The 20988-nt window shown below is 48.7% G+C and overlaps 2 protein-coding genes and 1 long non-coding RNA gene across 6 annotated transcripts; 1 reads left to right on the forward strand and 2 right to left on the reverse strand.

Moving 5' to 3' along the window:
• Positions 1-273: 273 nt before the first annotated feature.
• PAOX (polyamine oxidase) lies at positions 274-4543 on the reverse strand. Of its 3 annotated transcripts, XM_071748850.1 has the most exons (7): positions 3208-4543; positions 2363-2852; positions 2079-2278; positions 1582-1837; positions 1153-1265; positions 904-1061; positions 274-448 (listed from the first exon to the last, which is right to left on the reverse strand). In XM_071748850.1, exons 1-7 carry the CDS (start codon positions 3353-3355, stop codon positions 308-310), a joined length of 1506 nt encoding a protein of 501 aa, XP_071604951.1. In that variant the 5' UTR covers positions 3356-4543; the 3' UTR covers positions 274-307. The 3 variants fall into 3 exon arrangements, with proteins under 3 accessions (XP_071604951.1, XP_071604950.1, XP_071604952.1); XM_071748849.1 differs by lacking the exon at positions 274-448 and having other exon boundaries at positions 664-1061; positions 3208-3355; XM_071748851.1 differs by lacking the exons at positions 274-448; positions 904-1061 and having other exon boundaries at positions 1156-1265; positions 1488-1837; positions 3208-3355.
• Positions 338-4552, forward strand: LOC139798358 (uncharacterized). The gene is made up of 2 exons (XR_011726798.1): positions 338-465; positions 560-4552. It is a non-coding gene; the product is annotated as an uncharacterized lncRNA (long non-coding RNA).
• Positions 4553-10213: 5661 nt separating this feature from the next.
• LOC139798359 (putative lysosomal acid lipase/cholesteryl ester hydrolase) lies at positions 10214-20443 on the reverse strand. 2 transcript variants are annotated; one of them, XM_071748865.1, is made up of 10 exons: positions 20246-20440; positions 18494-18583; positions 17865-18030; positions 16387-16585; positions 16035-16144; positions 15407-15543; positions 14838-14981; positions 13638-13709; positions 12835-12900; positions 10214-12461 (listed from the first exon to the last, which is right to left on the reverse strand). In XM_071748865.1, the coding sequence occupies exons 1-10, from the start codon at positions 20435-20437 to the stop codon at positions 12228-12230; spliced, it is 1410 nt and encodes a 469-aa protein (XP_071604966.1). In that variant the 5' UTR covers positions 20438-20440; the 3' UTR covers positions 10214-12227. The 2 variants fall into 2 exon arrangements, with proteins under 2 accessions (XP_071604966.1, XP_071604967.1); XM_071748866.1 differs by lacking the exon at positions 14838-14981 and having other exon boundaries at positions 20246-20443.
• Positions 20444-20988: the final 545 nt, after the last annotated feature.

The raw sequence follows: 20988 nt of genomic DNA on the forward strand, positions 1-20988 counted from the left end.
TACCCTCTGCCGCGCCCGGCACCCCCCGTACCGCAGGGTCTGATCCCCAACCCACCCCTCAGCCACCCTCGGTCCCTCAGCCCGCCCCGCAGTCGGGCCCGGCGCAGAACCCATTGGACGACACCCGCTTCCTGATCGCCAGCACCAACTGGTACTAACGCCACAGTCTCTTTTCTGGACCCGAGCCGAGGAGCCGCATCCGTTCCCCTGGAGAGAGAAGAGCCTCCATACCCCCCTGCCGGAGACGTTTCTCAATAAAAGAGGCTGACTGGCTGCAACCTGTGAAGCACGGTTTTATTTTCCTGCCTCATTGCTGAGGAATGGGACTGGTAGCCTCGAAGAGCTTGTTGAGCCGCTCAGCCTCTCTCCAGCCTGACAACAGGGCCCCATGGGTGGTGGAGTAGAAGGTGCGGTGGGTGGCCTCACCAGCAAAGAGGAGCTGCAGAGGCTGTGCCGAGGTGGGAGGTGAGCACTGGGAGTGTGCCAGCTTCCCCAGCCTCGTGGGGACACTGGGTCATACTAAGCCAACCTAATTTCTGTGCCCTTTGATGTCCCACAGATGCATCACCCACTCTGCAGCCACATTAAGAATGAGGAGTGGGAACCTTCCCTTCCAGAGACTCACCCCATGCCATGAGGATCCCAGAAAGTGGTTTTAAGGAACTATGTGTCTGCAAATGTCACAGAAGTGTGTTTTCCCCCCATCCCAATGGAGCACAGTGCCAAGGGGGGCTGGTTGGTGACACAAGCATTGGTGATCCCTGAATGAAGTGGGAGTGGGGAATACCACGTCCCAGTGCTCTTTGGCATGTCATGTTCCCAACCCTGTCTGTCCCCATGCCTGAGAGGCCCTGCCCTGCCCTGCCCTCCCCATGGCTGCTGCGTTCCCTGGGCCAAAGTTACCCTGGGGTCCTTGGTGTCCTCAGGCAGGGGCTGAGCCAAGGTGTCAATGTCATCTCCTGAGCTGCCGACGGCCACGTAGCTGTAGGAGCCCCGGGTGTAGGGAGCACTGTGCCACTGGGACCTCAGAATGCTCCTAGGAGCAGGCAGGCAGGGGTTCCCTGCAGGTGCAGATTTTGGGTGGGATTCAGAAAGCTGGATGCCCACGTGTCCCTGTGGGAGTTTGGGTGCTGGAAGGAGGGGAGGCAGCACCTGTCAGCATGCGGAGGACACGTGTCATGGTGCTGAGAACCTCCCCGTCACTCAGAGTCTCCATGTACTCCGACTCCTTCCCTGCAATGAAGCCACAGAGGACGTGCCCGTGCCTGGAGAGGAAAAAATACAGAATCAGAGAACTTTCATTGTTGGAAAAGACCTCTTAAAATGACCCCATCCAACCACCTGGGGCTGGGAGCTGCCTGCTGCCCTCACACTGTTCACTGAGCACCATGGCCTCCCTTCCCTTGTCAGAGCTGCTGTCATGGGACACCAGTGACCCACAGAAGTCTTGGAGCTCCCGACAGGACTGAGGTGTTCCTTGACATTACCTGGGAGATGCCAAAACACCCCAGACTTCCAAACACCCCAGACTTCCAAACAAACACCCCAGATGTCCCCTTGCTGATGCTCCTGGCCACGTACTGCTCCGGTGGTTGAAGGACCACGAATCCGATGAGCTTCTTAAACCAGTTGGCCTCCAGGTCAGTGCTGGGCTCCTCAAGAGGAGACTCGTCCTCCCACACCACTTCGAGGAGCTGCTGCTGGGGTTCCCAGAAAGGCTGCTCAAACTCCAGGAAGATCTTGTTGTTGGTGCCAAAACCCAAGCGGCGAATGGCTTCTGCTTTCCTCTCGGGCAGGGGAGGGTGGAAGAAGTCCTGGTGGCATTCCTTGAGGAAACCTGCAGGCAGATTGGGCAGAAGATCAGGCAGCTCTGTTTGCTGGGCTCCAAAATGGGGTCCGAGATATTCTCCCGCCTCATTTTCTTTCCAGCTCCCCTCTCCCACCACCTGAGAGAGGGTGGGACAGGGGAGGCTGGGAAGGGGGTTGGGCAAGTCCCTGCCTTCTGTTTGTCCATCTCCAACCACACCAGCTGGTTGGAGGGGACAGGCAAGGGCAAGGGAAGGTGTTGGTGTCTTCACCCAGTGGGACGGTGATGATGACGTGGTCAGCAAGGAAGGTGTCTCCGTCCTTGCACTCCACCTGGACAGGGAAATCCCTGGCATCATCCCCCTCCTCACGGAACGACCCTCTCCACCGGATGCTCTTCACCTCCTTGTTGAGCAGAACTGTGCCCTCGGGCAGAGTCGAGAGCATGCGCTGGGGCAGGCTGCTGTAGCCGCTGGAGGAGGAGGTACCGCTGGGGATGGGCTGTCCCCCGGAACTCTCCGCTGCATCCCATTCCCCTCCTGAGCCCCGTGCTTACCCTGGGACAGTGCAGTCCAGGCCAGGCAGGGAGACGTACTCCCTGAAGGGCTCCAGGGCCACCAGATCCATGCTGTGGGTCCCAGAGATGCAACACTCCAGCTTGAAGCAGGCAGCGAGCACAGCCAGCTGGAGCCGCTGGACCTCCTCCTGGCCTCCCAGCGCGGAGATCCTCCGGGTGATCTCCGCCCGTAAATACTGACCCACGCTGGGTGCCGGCACCTTCCCGGCCCCCCAAGAGGTGTGGGTGGAAGCCAGGAGACTGTCAAAGAGGTCGCGGGCTTGGCTCACCGCCTGAGGGTCCAGCACTCTTCCCGAGCTGCCGTAGGTGACGGAAGGCAGCGGGGGGCGGCCTCCCACCTCCGCCCGCTGGTTCTCCTCCTGGGCTGCCTCTGGGCCCAGCAGCCCGTAGTCGGTGGCCAGGCGGAAGATCGGGTTCCCCGGCGAGGGGCCGTGGATCCAGTGTGCTCCCATTTCCACCAGCCCTGACGCTGCGGGGAGGGGGGGGTCACCCCGAGGTGTACATGTGGCATGAGCCCCCCACGACCCCCACACATCCCCCTCCAGGACAGCAGAAGCCGGCTGCCTCTTCTCTGCCCAGCCCCCTCTGTGCCACCCGGGACCGGCTCCGCTTGGGTCCCGCCGCTCCCTCGGGTCCGGACAGCCCCCAGGGCGGGGAGCGTCACAGGGGCAGCTCCCACATGGCTGCTCTCCCCCCTCCCGGCCCCCAGGCCCTTCTCCGGTGCCGTACCTCCCACACCCAGCCCCTCCGGTACTGCCCACCCCGTCGGGCCGTGCAGCTCCCGCCCCGGGACAGCCGCCTCTGCCCCGTGCCCAGCCCCGTACCGAAGGGGTGGGTGCAGACGCGTCCCCCGGCGCGGGCCGATGCCTCCAGCAGGCGGAGGGAGCCGTGGCCCCGGATCCGCTGCGCAGCCCCCAGCCCCGCCAGCCCCGCGCCCACCACCAGCACCCTTCGCCCAGTGCCGCCCTCCATGGTGCCGGGCCCGGCTCGTCCCACAGGGCCCCGCCCCAGCCCCGCAAGGACCCATCCCACGCCTCAGGAAGCCGCGGGAGGGGTCTCGCAGTCTCCTCTTCCGGGTAGGGGTGGGTTCGGGGGGTGGGCTCGGAACCCGCTGGGTTCGCGGATGTGGGGCGGGAGGAGCCCGGCTGGGGAGGAGGCCTCTCCTTGGGGTGAGGGATATCGCTGGCACAACCTCTCCATCTCCTGTCTCCTCTCCGTGTCCCACGAGGAGACGCTGGGTGAGCATCTCGGGACCGTCCCAGCAGCACTGAGGAAGTGGTCTTACTGAGGAGAGATGCCAGTGCTGGCACCGGGTCCCTGGGCCAGCACCTGCCCACCAGAACTCCTGTGATTGCTGAGCTGTTGTCGGCACGAATCAGGTCACAAAATCGTTTTAGTTGGAAAAGACCTTTGAGACCATCAAGTCCGACTGTTAACTCAGCAGTGCCAAGGTCACCAGTAAACCGTGTCCCTCAGCACCATTAAATGTTATTTATCTTATTATATACATTTATTTTATTATATACATTTATTTTATTATAGAAAGGTGTTGAAGTGAAACTCTGCTTTGTCTTCTAATCACAAGGACTAATCACAAAACTACCAGCCAGCATCCTGTAGACTGAGCTAACAATGCCCACGTGGGGCATTTGTGGCCTCTGTCTCCCAGGGATGAAGGACAGATGCTCCTGGGATGTCAGTGCTGAGCCATGCAGCTGCCCCTGGGGACCTCCCTCAGGCCACTCAGCCCTGGAATGCAGGGGAGTGCTTGGCTGGGCCCATCCTGAACACGTTCAGATGGAGACCCTCCACCTCCCTGGGCATATGTCTGGGGAAGAAGGGTCCCCCACATCCCAGCTGGACCCATGTAGAGATGAGGATTGGGGAGTGAAGTGGGTGTTTCTTTGACACCAACTCTCCCCCACTGGCTGGGTCCAGGACTGGTTATTTTCTGTTATCTATATCTCTTAACTTCTACTCTCTCGATTTCTCTCTTCCCTATAATCATTAGGTAACCACATTTTTTCCCCAGCTTTAACATCCATGTATTGTGACTTCTGTGATCTAAAGAATCAGCTTGTGTGATTGTGTTGCCTGAGCTTATATAATAATCAATGTACCAGATTTTATTCCTTCTATAGTTCTAATTAAATCTTATGTTCAAATACAGACCTTGAGTGTCACCTTAATCTGATCAACGGGTATCAGATGGTCAAATTTTCCCTTGGGCTGTTGTTGTTTGTGGTTACCCTCCCCAGGACACCCAGATCTGGGAGGAGGATTGGATCCAGCTGCACATAGGCTCCTCTCTGAGAAGGAGACTAAAGAGCAAAGGGGTCCTACCCAAATCTCCTTTGGACTGTCATCTGGGTCTTGTCACTTAGACAAGGATTTGGATCTGGCTGCACCCGGGATCCTTTCTGAGAAGGAGACTGGAAAGTGAGGAGTTCCAGTCCAAATCTTCTTGGGTTTCCTGACCTGGGATGTGACATGGTCTGCTCCAAGATACTCTGTTCAGCCCTACTCCTTCCCAAGCCTCCCAGGCCTCAGGGGCTCATCCCCACGAGATCAGCACTGTGGCCACTGACAACAGCCATGTGAAAGCTTAGAAGTACAGGCCTATCCCTGAGATCATTCAAAACTCAAAGTAAAAAAATTTATGGGGGAAAAATTAAGTGAGGAGCTCTCTTAAGATATGCCTACACCCTCTGAGCCTTAAAACCAATCTCTGCTTGATATGAAATATGGGTGCTGTGATACGGGGTTGGTATTTTTGCTTTAACAACACACACTCCTCCAACCTGAGAAGTTTCATTGTTATGTTAAGGATTTTTTTTTTCCTGGCTTCCTTGAGAAGTAGTGCCATACAGCTTGTTCCTAGGATTTTCTCTTCCATAGGGAATTCTGTTCAGGCTGATGTAGTAGCTATCGTGAGTTAAGACTTCATATTCCTCCCTGGGGTATCCCCTGTGGCAGATCATGTGGCTCTGAGGAAAGAAAAACCCACATAGAAAATTTTCTGTAGCTGAGGTATTATTTGACTTGAAGACCGCAGCCCTCATCCTCTGGTCTGCATTTACCACACCAAAGCACTGTGTCAGCTTGGACATTGCTTTGCTCGGGGTGTCTCTGCATCAGACTTTTTTTGAGGGAGGATGGTCTGTCCAAATCTCATGTCCACCCCAGTGAGATGCCCAAGGGAAGAGGAGATGCCCAGCCATGGGCTGGTGCTGGTGAGCAGGAGGGGACCAGGTGGCAGCAACATGTAATAGCACATGTGTTTGCAGTGCTTCCAAAAATGAAGTTTGAAACCAAAAGGATTTAATGATAGCTGACACAGGCAGCAGGACATCTGATGTCACTCCGTGGGCTGATGCACGGGGTAGATTAGGTAGTGGGACACATGGAAGTTGCTGAGCTGGGCTGACTAGAAGGGCAACAGATCAAGTCCCATAGCATTTGTCACAGGGCTCCTGAGGCTCTGCCCGAGCTTATTTCGGCTGAAAATTCCACAGATGGGGAAGTTTCAGTCTGGTGAAATCCAGCTGTGACCCTGCCTGTATGTCACTGTATGGTAGCCTTGTCATGATGATGGAAGTGATTACGTTCAGCAAGTTTATTGCCCATGTCTTGCATCTATCTAAACATCTGCAAAGACTTCCAGGACTTGCCTGGACGTGGCCCAGAGCAAACCACTGCAGCTGAAGGAGAGGAGCCACATGCAAGCTTCTACTCTCCAGGAAGGTGTCCGATCAAATCCAGGCTGGGATTAATCCCTGCTCTAACTGACCTGCCAATAATTGCAGTAAGCTCTCAGTAAGACAAGAGGGCACGGACTTAAGATTTGCCAGGGGAAGTTTAGGTTGGATATTAGGAAGAAATTTTTTACAGAGAGAGTGACCAGGCATTGGAATGGGCTGTCCAGGGAGGTGCTGGATTCTCCATCCCTGGAGGTTTTTAAGAAGAGACTGAATGTGGCACTCAGTGCCATGGTCTGGTAACCACAGGGGTAGTGGATCAAGGGTTGGACTTGATGATCTCAGAAGTCCTTCCCAACCTGGATGATTCTATGATTCACACAACAAAACCAGCACACGTAGTGCCCTGAGCCCTCTCCACACTGATATGCTCCATCCCTTTCTCTCTCCCAGACAAACATCTGCAAACTTTTAGAGAGAGTGGAAATTCAAATTTTTGAGTTACGACATTCATGAAAGTCTCAGGATCTACAGCCTTCTTCTGCTTGAGGGCATCTGTTGATTTCATCAGGGCTTGGATCAAAAATAGGATTTCAATGAACAGCCACATCTTGTGCCTGTGTAAGAGGTTATTATTATTCGTAGTAGCAGTATTGCTATTGCTATTGTTATTACTATAACTACATCATTATGAATGCCTCTTTATACTTGGTTATGATGGATTACATTCCTTATATATCTGAAGACCATATATGATGGTCTGGACTGAGGAAATGGAATGAATTCCCAATTCCAGCTCCCTCTAGTGTCTGTGCGAGGCTCTTCATACTCTTCCATTCTAATTGGATCTGGTACTAGTCAAGTCTCATTTTGTATATTTAATGGTAAAAAGAGGAGACACACATCTATAATGGAAGAACTAAAGTGGCAGAAAATGCTGTCAGGCCAATTGTCCCAAAGAGGGAATGAACCCAAAGTAGAAGTTCACACTACACAAAGAACACATAGGTTGAATAGGTATGACTATGTCTACTTTTTTGGTATTTGTTGTCATATCTGATGAGGCTTGGTGGTATGAATGGTGGTGGAGCTGTCATCATCAGTGTTAAAAAGAGCACGTTGTGTCAGAACTCTATGATGTTGGCACCACTCTGAACTGCATCACATGTCCTCTGACTAAACAATGTGTGTGCTGGTCTTATCTTTGATACTTTCCTTTTTTTGGCCATGTAGTCACGATTTTCATATTTGCAAAGGATTATGTTTCCAAAAGCATCTGAAGTGGTGTGGAGAGGAATTTCAGCTATGGATTTTCACCTTAACCTCATGATAAAAAAAGTCCTATTTGTTTTATTTGCAAAGAGTAATTTCCTAAATCCCACTAGGGAATGACTCTTAGAAGAGCTCCTGGAGAAATGGAAGGACTGGTGCTCCACCAGCTTCACAAGGCCTCAGGAGCATTCCAACCTCTCTGCAGATGCACCAAGGGCAAGTCAGACATCACTGGCTGCCTGAGTGGGAGATGCTGGGTGACTCCACCACTTTTCAAAAGTGACAGTGGCCCAGGGAACCTTCACACAGCCCTTACCCCAAGCAGTATTGTATTTGCAACTGGTGATTTGCAAAATTTCTGCAATGTTTTCTGGAAAAGGACCAAACTCAGTGCCTTGCCAGTGGATGACAGAGTAGGGGAGAGCTTGTGCAACCCCCCTGTTTGGCTGAAGTGATGGGTATTAAACAGAGCAGAGGTTCTCCACCCCCAGCTTGTGACGTAACAGCCTACGCCTTTCTGTAGGTGTGTGGTAGCCACCTAAAAGTCCAAGTCCAGTTGGCTACCAGGTGCTCTGCTTGAGTGTATGTCATGAATTAGGTCGACTTTTAGTGTTTGTACCAGCCACAGTCTCTGAATGGTGTGTGAGTTGTGAAACACAGCCCAAACAGCACACGTTACTCCATCCACCAGACAGTAATTTGCTCTCAGTGATGCAACTGCTGACAAAGGGACTGTGTGTGTGGGTGCTATCTTGCTGAAAGCAGGTGTGTCCAGAGCCTTCACTGTTTCATTACCTTACTTCTGTCCCTGTGTCTACTTTGGGCTGTTGAAAATGTCTTCCTACTCCCATGTGTGTAAAAATCCCACTATGTGAGTTGGACTTCACTGGTTATATAGAGGATAATTCCAATGTGTGTCCCAAGAGGAGTTAAAACACTCTATTGAAAAATATGGAGGAACCTCTGCTCAGCTTGTGGTTTTCTTTTACTCTACCATTGGGTTTTCTTCAACAGCATCAAGACAGACCACTCTTTTTACATATATGGTAAGAGAGTAGTATTCTGTCTTTTAGCAACAAGAGAGCATCAGCTCTTGTGTAATGCCTGTCAGTTAAGTATGGTTCTCTGGCAGTAACCTTGGAGAACTTTGCTCAAGTAGAGAACCTGATAAGGCAAGCAGTGCTTATCTGGTTGTACCTCTTCCAGTTTAAAGCCCCTAAGCAAGGCTAGGATATCTCCAGCATCTCTAATTACATGTTTAGTAACATCTAAGATGCTAGAGTTGCATAGTGAAGCCTGGTGAAACCTCTTGATGAAAAAAATCTTTTCACAGCACTTTGCTAGAATTGTTCATACAATCTTCTTATTTGCAGTAGTGAAACCAAATCAGCAAAAGCATAACTGTTCCTAAATGTTGATTGCAAAATAACTGAGGTGGTCACCACTGGTTTGTCTCAGCTAATTCTTCCCTCCTTTCTTCATTTAGAAGACCCCAGAACAACCCTGGACTTCTTGTACTAGTCCTTTCTCTCTTCATTGTACAATTAGCTTTAGAGTATTTTAAAGCTAATAGAGTTTGATCTGTTCATGAATAGACCTGGGCCAACTTCACTGAATGTTATCAATAGGGAAATATTTTTCAAATTTGGTCTCATGGTGCTCTTGAGCTTTTATCCCATGCACTGGAGAAAAGCTCATTTTGCTCAGCTTTGCCAGTGCCTTGGTCAGGGCTATCAGAGACCTTCAGGTAGCATTTGTATACCTCCCATGACATAGCCCAGGGTCAGAAATGGAGACCAACAGAGGCTTGTGAAGAGTGCTGGAGGAAGTGATATCTGAGATATCTGATCATGGGGTTGGCTCTTAACTTTCCACAGCCTTACACCATTCCCAACATACAAAAATACAAGCTTAAAAGACAGCTATCATGTCTCTCTTCTAAGTATTCATCTAGCAAACAAAATATGGAAATAACGTAGGAAAAAATACAGAGATTGCTCGTAATTCCTGAAATAAGAAAGCTACATGTCCTCAGCTGAATAAAACTCTGAATCTATTTGTCAGTGCCATAAACTGCTGGGAACTGTTGCCAAGCTGGCTGTTAAGGATCATAAAACCATGAAGAGTTAGAACACCATCTGACATAAATAGCTGAAACCTTATGCTAGATTAATCCTCGTACAAACAAGTTTCTAAATAACAGCATAGGCCAGTCCATTGCTTAAAGCAGACACCAAAGCAACCCTAGGGTTGCTTACAAAAGCACAAAATCATTTTAAGCACGTGCTTATGAATAATCCTCAATAGAGGAGGACCTTGTATTAGATGTGCTCATCACCTTTCCAGTGTGGTCACAGCCTGGAGCTGACCACAGCTCATGGGTGTGCCTTTTTGCAAGGACTGTGATGATGATAGAAAATTGTAGGTCAGGAAACATGGGGCAAATGCTGTATTTTAATGGGATGTGATGATTTTAAGCCTTGCTGGCCTCATGTGCTATAGGCAAGCAAATCAGGAATGGCTTTGCCTGAGTACATCTGGAAGAAAATTAAGTGGATGAATGACTGATATCTTTCACTTGTGTAGGCATATGGCTGAGGTTGGGTTGTTCACATGCAGATAATTAAAGAGGCTGCAGTGCTATGGGTGCACTTACCAAAGTTGTGAAGGCCTCATACTGTATTGTGAAGTGTCAAGGTGAGAGACTGAGTTGATCTGGACCCCAATATCATGGGCTGATGTCCCAGCCTGACTATGGACCTGTGCCATCACCATCAACCTGACTGATGATTTTTGACTTTCCTGACAGACTCGAGATGTGTGAGGACTCCAGTTCTGGCAAGATCAACAGAGTTCACTGTGTCATTCAATCTGTTTATTGATCAAGGCAAACCCAAATGACAGAACATCACAACACAGACACCTTGATTATTCTCTATTCTGTTTACTTCCAAAACACACTGCTTCAACCACTGTTGATCCTTAGCAAGGAATAAGAGGCAAGTTCCAGAACAGAATGTTTCCAGAACCTGATTTAGGGAGAACTTCAAGGAAATGTTCCATCATGGAATACTGCCAATGAAGATAGTGCAATACAACCATTGCATCAGATAATTACAGAGGGGGCAGAAACATTATAACCTGAACAGAAAGAGAAGATACTAAACCCTTACACATCCTCAGAAATAAAAAGTTAGTACTTTTAAACTAAACATAAGTTCTTTCAAGCTTTTCAGGACCCTGCTGGGGAAACGTTTTGATGAGCTTTGGGTGTTTATGTGCAAAGACAAAAAAAACTTCTTGCATTTATATTGCTATCCATAGCATGAACACAGTGAAGTCCCATAAGTATGCTGCTCCAGGCCAGACCCCTGCAGCAAATAACTGAATACACAAAAATGTCATTACAAATATACTAGGTAGCTAATCACAGTCACTCGAGAGAGATCATACCTAACCTATAGCCTAATTCTTACATCCCAAGATTATTCACCCTGTCCTCTTTTCTTCTGTGATCAATTCTAGCTGGAAGGATGAAAAAGGAAGGACCTTTATAGCTCTTCCCCTTTGCTGATGACTCAAACAGAGTCCACTGGAGGGGTTCTACAATGACATGCACCAACCATCCTGTTCCATGGTTTCCAGACTCTTGGATCACACTGCACTGCTAAGTCCCACAGCCTGCCTCTGGATACTGGCCATGCTGGGCTCAAAAACCCTCCTCACCCTTGGCTACCCACCTCTTGCCATGGGGCATGGGGAGGGAGATGTTTGTTGTATCATGGGTATCTGGCAGCTTTAAATGCCACTTCAAAATAATTCCTGAGCACAGGGGAATGTTGGACATGCAGCTCTCCCTTGCATGCCTGTGGCAAGATGTCTGTGCAAAACCACCACATCTTCTGGAGGTTTGAGGCAGTACAGACAGATCCCAGTGGACCCCATCTGACTTTATTATTACTGTTATTATTATTTGTATCTCTCTGTGGCAAGAGGGCCTTATACTTTGCCCTGCTTGCTCCTAGGCATATTTTAAAAACAGTTAAGCAAACAGGCAAATTCACAATTCTTCCCCTAATCAATATAATATTAAGTGTAATCCAGAAGCTGAAAACAGAGTTAGGCTCATTACTGTCTTCCACCAGACTCTTCTCTCTCTCACATAGAGAAAACAAAATGGTTCAAAATGGTGTTTCCTGGTTAGAACTTATTCAATAACTTATTGTTTATGAGCAAGGATGAATTTGAGAAAGATGTTCTTTATGCTAGTGAAATGGACAGTTCTCATGGGAAAAAACACAACAAACACAAGCTCTTCTCATTGTCATTAGGTAGAAAGTTACTACCTCCTTCCAACTGTAAAGGAAAACAATGAACATCAGGATTTTGGGATTATTGGCATGGAAGAGTCACCAGAGGGTGGATAAAGCTATAGCAGTAGGATTCATCACTCAGCACAGCACGTGGTCTATCTGAGCAGACCCACCCTCGTGAACTGCCAGAGTCCAGGAGGAGCCTGAGCTCCTGTCCAGGTGTTCATAGCTGGGAACCTAAGTGCAGGGAGGCCAGAACCCAAAACAGCAGCCATGGGCCAACCTCCATGGGAAATATGGGAGTGAGGCACTTGGAAGGCCCAGGGTCCAAGGCCAACTTCTGTAAGGACCTCAGACTATTTAAGCTAAATCCTACATGCTTCTGTAATCATTGGATTGGGCTCTTTTCCTCACTTACCCAAGTAGTATAATTCCAAGCCAAAAGTAGCAATTTAATGAGACTTTCCCACCTCATTTTTTCTTTGCTTCCCTCCCTCCCCCCAATAAAAGAAGCCCCAGAATACAAATGAGAAACCAGCAGTTACTGCCACAGGCCTGACTCTAGGCAGTCTTCTCCAGCAGTTCAAGAATTTCTTTGTACACTTGTTCATACACTTGCTTACCCCAGAGGAAATCAAAGTGGACAAATTCAGGAATATACTTTTTGTATGTCACGTTGGCTATACGGGGCAGCGTGAGGTTTACATCTTCAGGGGCTGAAATCCAGTCCCTGCCACCATACCATGCAGCAAGTGGTGCTCTCATGTTTTCCAGCTCATAGAAGGGAGGTGTGGTCTAGAAGACAAATAGAGTGACTTGAGGAAGGAAAGCCTGGGAGGTCACAAGCAAGAAAAAAAAAGAAAGTATTCCTTATTTCTGCTCAGAATTTCTCCCCTATCTTGAGAGATGACACAGAAATTGTCACTAGAGATTCTGACTATGCCTTGAGCTCCTATGGTTTTCACCAGCAGGTAAAGAAGTGAGAACTGTATGACATTACAGATCTCTTTTTGCAAGAAAGGTTACAAAGCTTTTTGATCATCTAAGGCAAAACCAATACATCTCATAAAATTCTGTCTCAGCCACTGAAGTGTTTTCATTTTCATTTTCATTGTCATTGTCATTGTCATTGTCTTTTTTTTTTTTCCTACTTATCAGTTTAATTTACCTGATTGTAATGAAGCATGTTGTCACTTCCATAATCATAATGCTTGAATTCCCCTGTTTGATAGAGCTGGAAAAGGAGGAGACCTGTGTTTATTATCCATGCACTGGCGAGGACTGTAAGAGAGATGAAAGAGAGGACTAGAGAAATGCACTGCTCCTTGCTAACACAAAGGCTGGAGGATGCTATTGATTCCGTGTGACATCGTCGTTTGGGAGAAGAGCTCAACCCCCAGGAAGATTTCAGCATGGCTGGTAAGTTTGCTGGGCATTGCTTGTGTCTTTTATTCTTCCTCTCTGAGGTCACTGGCAAGCTGAGGATTCTGGAGGCTGAGGCCCAAGAAACTCATAGTGCACCCAGCATTCAACCAAGTGCTAGACTCAAAGAAGACAGGAACCAGACCTCTGGGCAAGGTTCCTTGTCTGCCATGGTCAGTGTCTACAGCAGCACACGAGTCTGTACACTCTTTCAGTGATTAGTTGTTATATGATTAGTTGTCTCGACAGACACTCAGCTCTAACTTTTACTCTAGCATCTCCTGTGCTGGTTTATTACCAGTTTTTGCTTCCATAAATCTATCTCCTACCAGCTCCAAAGACTCTAGGTCATCATTAGTTGAAAGTCATGGACAAAAGAACTGCATCCATAGCAGTGTTCTGTATCAGTCTTCCCCTTTCTCTCTAATATCGTTCTGCAGAGAGAGCAATGGAGGGTTATACCCAAGCACTGAGAAGAGGTCCCCAGCAGATGAGAGAGAATGTGGGCCCTGGTTGCACATGATCTCACTCTGCAGGTGGAAGTATTACCTGGCGCCAGTGCAACATGTTTTTTAGGGATGTTGAATCAGGGTAGTGGGACAGGTAGACATCTATGCGGCTCTGCAAGAAACCAATGGAGACATTTACTCTCTGCAGGGAGGGAAATAAAGCTGATCCTGCTCAGCAGGCACACAACAAATCTTTCACTCACACAGCCTAGCTGGAACTTGGATTTGCACAAACAGCTCAGCCACATGAACACACCACAGGCAGCAACACAGAGGCTGCAGGGCTCCCTTCAGCAAGCCAAACAGCTGCCATGGGATGTGGGGCCACGTTGTGAGTTTAGGTGGTTTTCAAACCAAAGCAAAACCCTTTATCGTGTGCTTAGGATCCTTTTGCAAAGATGATGTGCAACTTATCACAGAAGCTCTATATGTTTCTAATGCATAATGGAACTACAGCAACCTTTTACTTGAGAAACAGTGGCCCATCTCTGACTCCATCCATGCTCAAGCTATTATTGCTTGGTACTCTATGTGGACCTGTCTCTAGTTTTACTCACATGGGCAGTTCATGGCAGGATGTGGACCTTGAAACCATGGCTGGCCCCAGGGAAACAGCTCTTCCTTGCATGAGCAGAGCCTCCTGGGACAATCCAGCTTGCCTGTACAAGTCTCCAGGCAACCTGCTGTAGCTGTAGTGCTGGCCTACTGGGAGTAGGCTTGGTTGGTGACCCCAGCCTGAGTTCCTATAGCTCAGTGTTCAGCATAGGGAAAGGGATAATGTGGGGATAAATATTTTCTAAGGGATGGTAGACTGGGATGGAAGACAAATGGTGTAAGGGCCCATCTGTCTTGGCAGTGGATTGAAGGGGAGTTCATTCTGTAAAAGCCCATTTTGTTATTAAAACATATGTGAAATTACAAATCACTTAGTGAAAGAGAAACCCTGGGAGCCCCTGGACTGCTGAATGAATTTCTGTGCTCCTTCCTTTGGCAGTCTCCCGACTGGGTAGGCAACATTCCTGGTGGATATATGAACTTGGGTGCAGTCTGGACTTCTTATGGTGCCAATGCAAGGGCATCACAGTGGCAAACACAATGGCCAGATTGCCAAACACTGACATAATGACCAGATTTTTTGACAAACTGAAAAGGAAAGGCCAGGTGAAGGCAGCTAGTTGACAACTCAGGCTCAAACATTGAGAAATTGGATCACTTGAAAAGTAAGCTGGAGTGTACATACCACATCTAAGCTGTCGGTAAACCCACCAGGCAAGTAAAGGACCAAGGTGCAAAAGCTTTTAAAGATGGGGTAGCTGCACAGGCTGGAAATGATTCGCTTCAAGATCTCGCCTTTATCGAAGACCACCGTGTGTCCTAAAATGAGCTGTGAAAGTCAGAGGCCTGTATCAGTGTGGTTCACACTCCCCTTTTGCCTTCAGATGCTCCCCACCTCCCTACTCACCCCTAAAAGCTGCTGCCTTCCTTGCAACAGCTTTGTTGTGCTTTGTAATTTTTGTTTTTCAGAAATGGCCTTGGAAGAGCCCTGATCTTCTTAGAAGCTGCTCATAGGAGGAGGGACCCAAAAACAATATCTAGAAATATCTCTGTTTGGATTAGGGCTGGTCAGGGGAATGCACTGCTTCATGGATCATTAATAAATAAAGAGTGTAGACACAAACACCTGCTCAGTGTAAAGGGCACCCAGAGAGCAGGGACATGAAAATGATGTACAAGCACTGCATGTCTCAGGTGATGATCCCTTCCTGTTCTTTCTCCTTCACACCAGATGAGTGTGTGGTGAGGACGTACCTTAACCAGCACCTCGGGAAGGTCAAACACCCTTACCAAGGGTGACTTCATATTTGAGTTTGTGGTGATGGGAGCCAAGGCAAAAAACATCTTGATTTTGCGATCCAGCTCAGGGATGGATGAAAATGCAATGAAACCTGTGGGAGGAAGAAGGAAGCAGACCTTGCCCTGTTGTTTATTTGTGATTAATTTCTTGACTCCCAGGTGTGTGTGCTCTTCAGAAGGACCCTTGAAGGAGTCTTGAGGCAGCTGCTGATTTAGTGATAGAATAGTTTGGGTTGGAAGGGACCTTAAAGATCATCTATTTCCAACCCCCCTGCCATGGACAGGGACACCTCCCACTAGATCAGGTTGCTCAAAGCCCTGTCCAACCTGGCCTTGAACACTTGCAGTGAGGGGACAGCCACAGCTTCTCTGGGACACCTGGGCCAGTGTCTCACCAGTCTCACATCAAATAATTTCTTCCTGAAATCTCATCTCAGTCTCCCCTCTTTCATTTTGAAACTGTTCCCCCCTTGTCCTTTTACTCCATGGACTCATAACAAGTCCCTCTCCAGCTTTTCTGGAGCTCCCAAACTAAGGCTGACAGCTCACATGACTGAGAGTGTTCTGATCTCCTTCTAAGTACCTGTGGTGGTGCCTTGGGAATAAGCCACGTAGTATAACTGCTCCTGTCCAGTTTTCTGCAGAATATAGTTGATTGTCGCTGGAAGGTCATACATGGCCATCTCATGAAAGCTGCAACAGAGACAGGCAAATGACAAAAATATTGCTGCTGATCTTGAGAGCCATGCACAGGACACAGCAAGTAATTCCATGAGTACCTGGGGAACAGGGGAGGGCTATAGTGTCTTGATGGTGTCAGTTTCTATCTACTGGCAGATAATGTGACAGCACTGTCAGTGCTGCTGCTCCTCCAGCCTATGGACAGTGCTGGGGGTGCCAGGTACCTGTCTACACTTTAGTTTCACAGAAAATACCTGTAAGCTGAATATTGCTGGTGGTGATACTCAAACTCTTTGTGCTTTCGTGACCAGCTGTTCCCCCGGCTGTTTCCGATCCAGACATCGTAGCCAGCATCAGCTAGGATGAAGCCCAGGCTGTTGTTGGGCAGGTTGTTAACCCAGTTGCTTCCCTCCAACACCAGGCCATGTTGCAGGAGGACCACAGGCCTGGGAGCTGAAGAAAGAAGAGGATCATTATCTCTGACCACAAGCAAAACTGACCATTCAGATCCAGATATTGCTTGGGCAGCAATCCCCTGGGTCAGTGGCTCCAGTGCAGGGAGATGGTCACCTATGTCCTCACCTCTTTGGGGAGATGTAATTGAAGCAGGCTCTTTTGGTCATCCTGGGGCAGAGAAAACTGATACAGTGAAGTTAAAAAATAAGGCTGGACTCCACACTGAATGGAAATTGGCAAATCAAGCTCCCAGGAAGAAAGATACCAAGCCCCATGTCATGTCTGTCATGTCTTTGCCTAATGTCAAAGGACACTGACTGCATGGAGAACACCCTCCTCAGAATGCCTTTTGTTTGGCTCAGGTGCTCTGTGTCTGACCAAGAGACAAAAACCCAGCAGGGGTTCAGTACCTCCCATGGCACCTTGGTGCCCCATTGCAAAAGACTCAGATACTGGAGGGGTCAACAGCATTTCCTCCACTCACTTCTGTCCACATTCAGCCATATGGGCAAGTCTCAGCCCCCCAGGAGAGACTTAAGAATTTTCCTACAAAGTCCTGGAAACCTGAAGTGTTGTAGGAAGAGACTGGGAGAGAGATTATGAACCTATGAAAGTTTAGTTTGGAAAGGATCTCTGCTTTTATCCTCTGCTTGAAGTTGGTCCAATGTCACAGTCACACCAAGGTCATTGCAAGGATATCTGGATTAATATTGTAGGGTAACCACAGGCTGCAGCATGAAAAAGTTGAAATTAAAAATTACTTTCTTTTTTTTTTTAATTTTTTCTCTTTGTGTCCTCTTTTCTTTTCTGCTGTTTTTTAGACCTCAATATAAGACTTGCATTTCCACCCTGGACAGGGTAAGGACAAAGTGTCTTGAATGGAAATTTGGCTTTTTCACTTCTTTGCCATGTTCATATGCAAACAGTGGTTCAGCTGAAGAACAGAAAGAAGCTGAAATGGTGAGATGGCATTGGACACGTGGGGGTTTTTTTCTGACAAATGGCCTTTTGCTGCTCCACTGGCTGGGTTTGAGATGGGGTAAAATCTGGGACAAGATTTCTCTCTTCTATTCACTTTCCTTATCTTTTCCTTCCCCTTTGGAGCAGTTCCTCTCAGAACAAGAAGGTCAGAGTGCTGAGCACCTTAATTTCTCCTGCTCCCAAGGGTAATTCTACAGGGAAAGTTGATTTCTTGAGGCTTGTTCGAGGTGGCCTACTCCAGGCCAGCAAAGTTATCAGGGTCCCTGGACCAGGCAGCCCTTTTTTTGGCACTTACAAGGACAAAACATGCTGGAGCCCTGTGCCTCTGCTTCATGGGATGGGCTCCTGGTTCCTGGGTTGTCTCTGCCGTGAGGAATCCTCTGTGTGGTGAGGTAATAGCCATCAGCTGTCACCACTTCATGCTCCTCAAAGGGATACCCATGGTAGTGGACAATTTCACCCTGTGGGAAGGGAAGGACAGCATGGGACAGGTGGAGGGTCTCTGTCCCAGAGGGTGTCAGGCTCTTACTGGGCAAAGCAAACTGGCTGCACTGGGCTGGTGTCAGTGGGAGAGTGGAGTAGGGACCTCCCAATGTCCCTAGCACCAGTGTCATGACTGCAGCTAAAATTTTTGGCAGGTGTGAGTTTCCATCAGGTCTGGTAAAGAAAGACCCACTGTCACTTTTCATGTCACGATCAATGTTTGTGAACAGCAGGGAAGCTCCAAGCCTGAAATATCTGCATTGACCAAGACTGTTGACTTGGACCAAAATCCCCCATGTACATAAGCACAGGGACACAAAAGCTCTGATAAAACCCTGATAAAGACACACACACAGAGACCACGAGTCCTGCTCAGACTATGGCAACACAGGTATCTTGCATGCCCAAGCAGGAAAAGAAGGGATAGAAGCCAGGACTTACAACATCCATGAACACCTCAGGGCTTGCTTCGGATTTTTCACTGATGCATGATAAACAAGCAATGGTTATAAACAGCCACATCATGGTGCTCTGCAAAACATGGTCAACATGGTAAGCAGCAGAGACATTGATAGTTCTGATACAGAAGGCATAGCATGCATTTCACTTGGCATGCACCATGCTTATGTCACACTATCAACCTTTACCACTCAACAGGGGAAATTAATTTAAAATTAGAAATCTTCTAACCGGCCCTAAAAAGGACTCATTTTGCTTAGCTAGAACAACGCCTGAATCCAAGCTCCCTCACATTTTAATCACACATTTGCCTAGGTGAAGCTGGGTTTTGAGGGAATGACAGATTATTCATTTAAAATCATAGCTCAGAAGAATAGATTATTTGATTACACTGATAACTGAACTGAACTACACACTTTTAACTTGAAGTGCAATGGTGGTTTTGTTCTTAATGTGAAATCAAATAATATGATTTGCTTGGGTTTCCCTTATGGCTGAAATAGCTATTTTTGAAAACCTGAGTGCAATACTGTCCCAGAGTCCCATCATTGTTTTGGCATGTTCCTATCACTTTATTTGTTGAAGACAATACATTTGCAACAGAAATACTGCCCCAGCTTCTGTGCAAAGTGCTGAAATAGTTAAATGGCATGGAGAACATTGCTAGGAGTGCTGCCAAATGGATGATGCTAATGCCAGGTATCTTGCATCCACCCCACTGCTTCCTTGCAAAATATCTTCCTGTTGAAAGAAAGAACTGCCAGCAGGTTTCCCTCTCTTCCTAGCTAACCCTCATCAGCCCCCCTCTCTTCTGCTGGGGGAACCAACTTCCCATGCTGCAAGAGGAGGTTTTGCAGCTCAGGAGAAGGCTTCCTTCTGCTGTCCCTGGAGCAGTATGTGGAGGATCCCACAGGCACTGGTGTTCTACTGGCGAAGACCTCAGGGACACTTCTTGTCCACCCTCTTGCCCCCAGTGGGGTATCACCAGCATGAGGTTGGGGTGGCTGTGCCTTGGCACTACAGAGCCCTGACTCCTCCCTCCCCTGACATAGCTGCTCTTCACTCTGGGGGTAGAAGCATTCCCCACCCCAATCCCAATGCCCCTGGGATGCAACTGGGGTTGAAGATCCCTTCTGTATCACCTGTCCCTGTCGATATCCCTGCTGTGCAGCAGGGCTCTCCTTTCCAGGGGAAGATGGTTGAGGGGTCACTTCTGGGATGCTCCTGAGGAGCATATGAGTCTCTGGGACAGAGGGGCAGGGGTGGAAAACACAGCAAGGATGGTGACCATGCATACTCAAACTCAACACAACCCTTCCACAGCTGCCCAGTCCCAGGAGACTCCAGTCTCGTTACTTTTAAAACTGAGGTTTTCAGAAAAGCAAGGAGGGACAGAGAGCATTTTTGTGGTGTAACATCAGAGCAATGGCATGCAAATGTAAGAGAATGCCTTGCCCAGAGTGGCCCTTGCCTCCCGGCAGCCAGCCTGCAGAAACACTCCCTTGCTCAAACCTTGTCTCCCTGGTGGCCTGAGAGAGGCAGCTCTTCCACCAGGGGTCCTGACCCCTGAGTGCTCCCACCACCCCTCCTGTGAGCAGAAATAACTCCATCAAACCCAGGGCTCCTGGGGAAGCCCTGCTGTCCCATCTATGGGATTTTTCAATGATCTCTTGCTGTCCCCAGGGATGGCCCCTCCCTAGCCACCTGTGCAAAGGCAGAAGCACCAAGGATTACCTGTTCTGGTCCAGGGGCTGCAGCAGAAGATGTGTGGGTTTCCTTCTTCCTGATGTCCATCAACCAGGAGGTTCCCACCACCTGAGAACACTGCTTTTGCCCGCCACACAGTGGGCTGTTATTCCCTTTGCTCCAAGCATTCGGGAGTGTCAAAAGTTGCCACTCCCTCTGGTCCTTCCTCCTCCATGTCATTTACCTGAGGGCTGGACTCTGCTCTGAGATGAAACACCCTTCAAAACACCCGTCCTATGTGGGATCACTTGGGAATATTTTCATGACACTATGGGAGGGTTAAGAGCTGTAACAAATTGTTTATTTCCACATGGTGAGGCACAGCACTATCTGATGTTGCCTGTGACTTCTGTGTGCTGGAGGACATGAAGCCTCTGGACCACCCTCCAGCTGCATGGGGCTGCTGGTGGTGCAGGAAGATGCTGGTGGTACTCCAGATGCTGCAGGGTCCATGGGCCCAGTTCATCCCAGCAAGGTCCTGTCCAGCTTTTGGCTCTTCTTGCTGCCTCTTGGCGTGTAAAAAGTTGCCGTCTGGAAACGGAAAGACCCACAAGGACTGCATGGGATGGTCTTTAAAAAATGGAAAGAAATCCACCTCTAAGAGGGCAGAAGCTGGAGATGAAGCTGGTTTTCACTCTCATTGTCCATAGCATGCAATTTTGGTGAGAGGATGTGTACTTTCTCACTGAGCACAAAGGATGCCCATCTGGAACACAGTGAGAGGTGACTTT

Source organism: Heliangelus exortis, chromosome 7 (assembly GCF_036169615.1).
Source record: "Heliangelus exortis chromosome 7, bHelExo1.hap1, whole genome shotgun sequence".
Lineage (NCBI taxonomy): Eukaryota > Metazoa > Chordata > Aves > Apodiformes > Trochilidae > Heliangelus > Heliangelus exortis.

What these genes read in the sequence shown, in the direction of transcription:
- PAOX (XM_071748849.1), bottom strand. Translation starts at nt 3,355, where the DNA reads ATGGAGGGCGGCACTGGGCGAAGGGTGCTGGTGGTGGGCGCGGGGCTG. An exon ending in CGTCTGCACCCACCCCTTCG is followed by an intron (nt 2,853 to 3,207) that starts GTACGGGGCTGG and finishes CCCTCCCCGCAG; the next exon opens with CGTCAGGGCTGGTGGAAATG. An exon ending in TGTCCTCCGCATGCTGACAG is followed by an intron (nt 1,062 to 1,152) that starts GTGCTGCCTCCC and finishes CTGCACCTGCAG; the next exon opens with GGAACCCCTGCCTGCCTGCT.
- LOC139798359 (XM_071748865.1), bottom strand. Translation starts at nt 20,437, where the DNA reads ATGACATGGAGGAGGAAGGACCAGAGGGAGTGGCAACTTTTGACACTC. An exon ending in CTGAGGTGTTCATGGATGTT is followed by an intron (nt 18,031 to 18,493) that starts GTAAGTCCTGGC and finishes CCCTTCCCACAG; the next exon opens with GGTGAAATTGTCCACTACCA. An exon ending in CTCCAGCATGTTTTGTCCTT is followed by an intron (nt 16,586 to 17,864) that starts GTAAGTGCCAAA and finishes TTCTTTCTTCAG; the next exon opens with CTCCCAGGCCTGTGGTCCTC.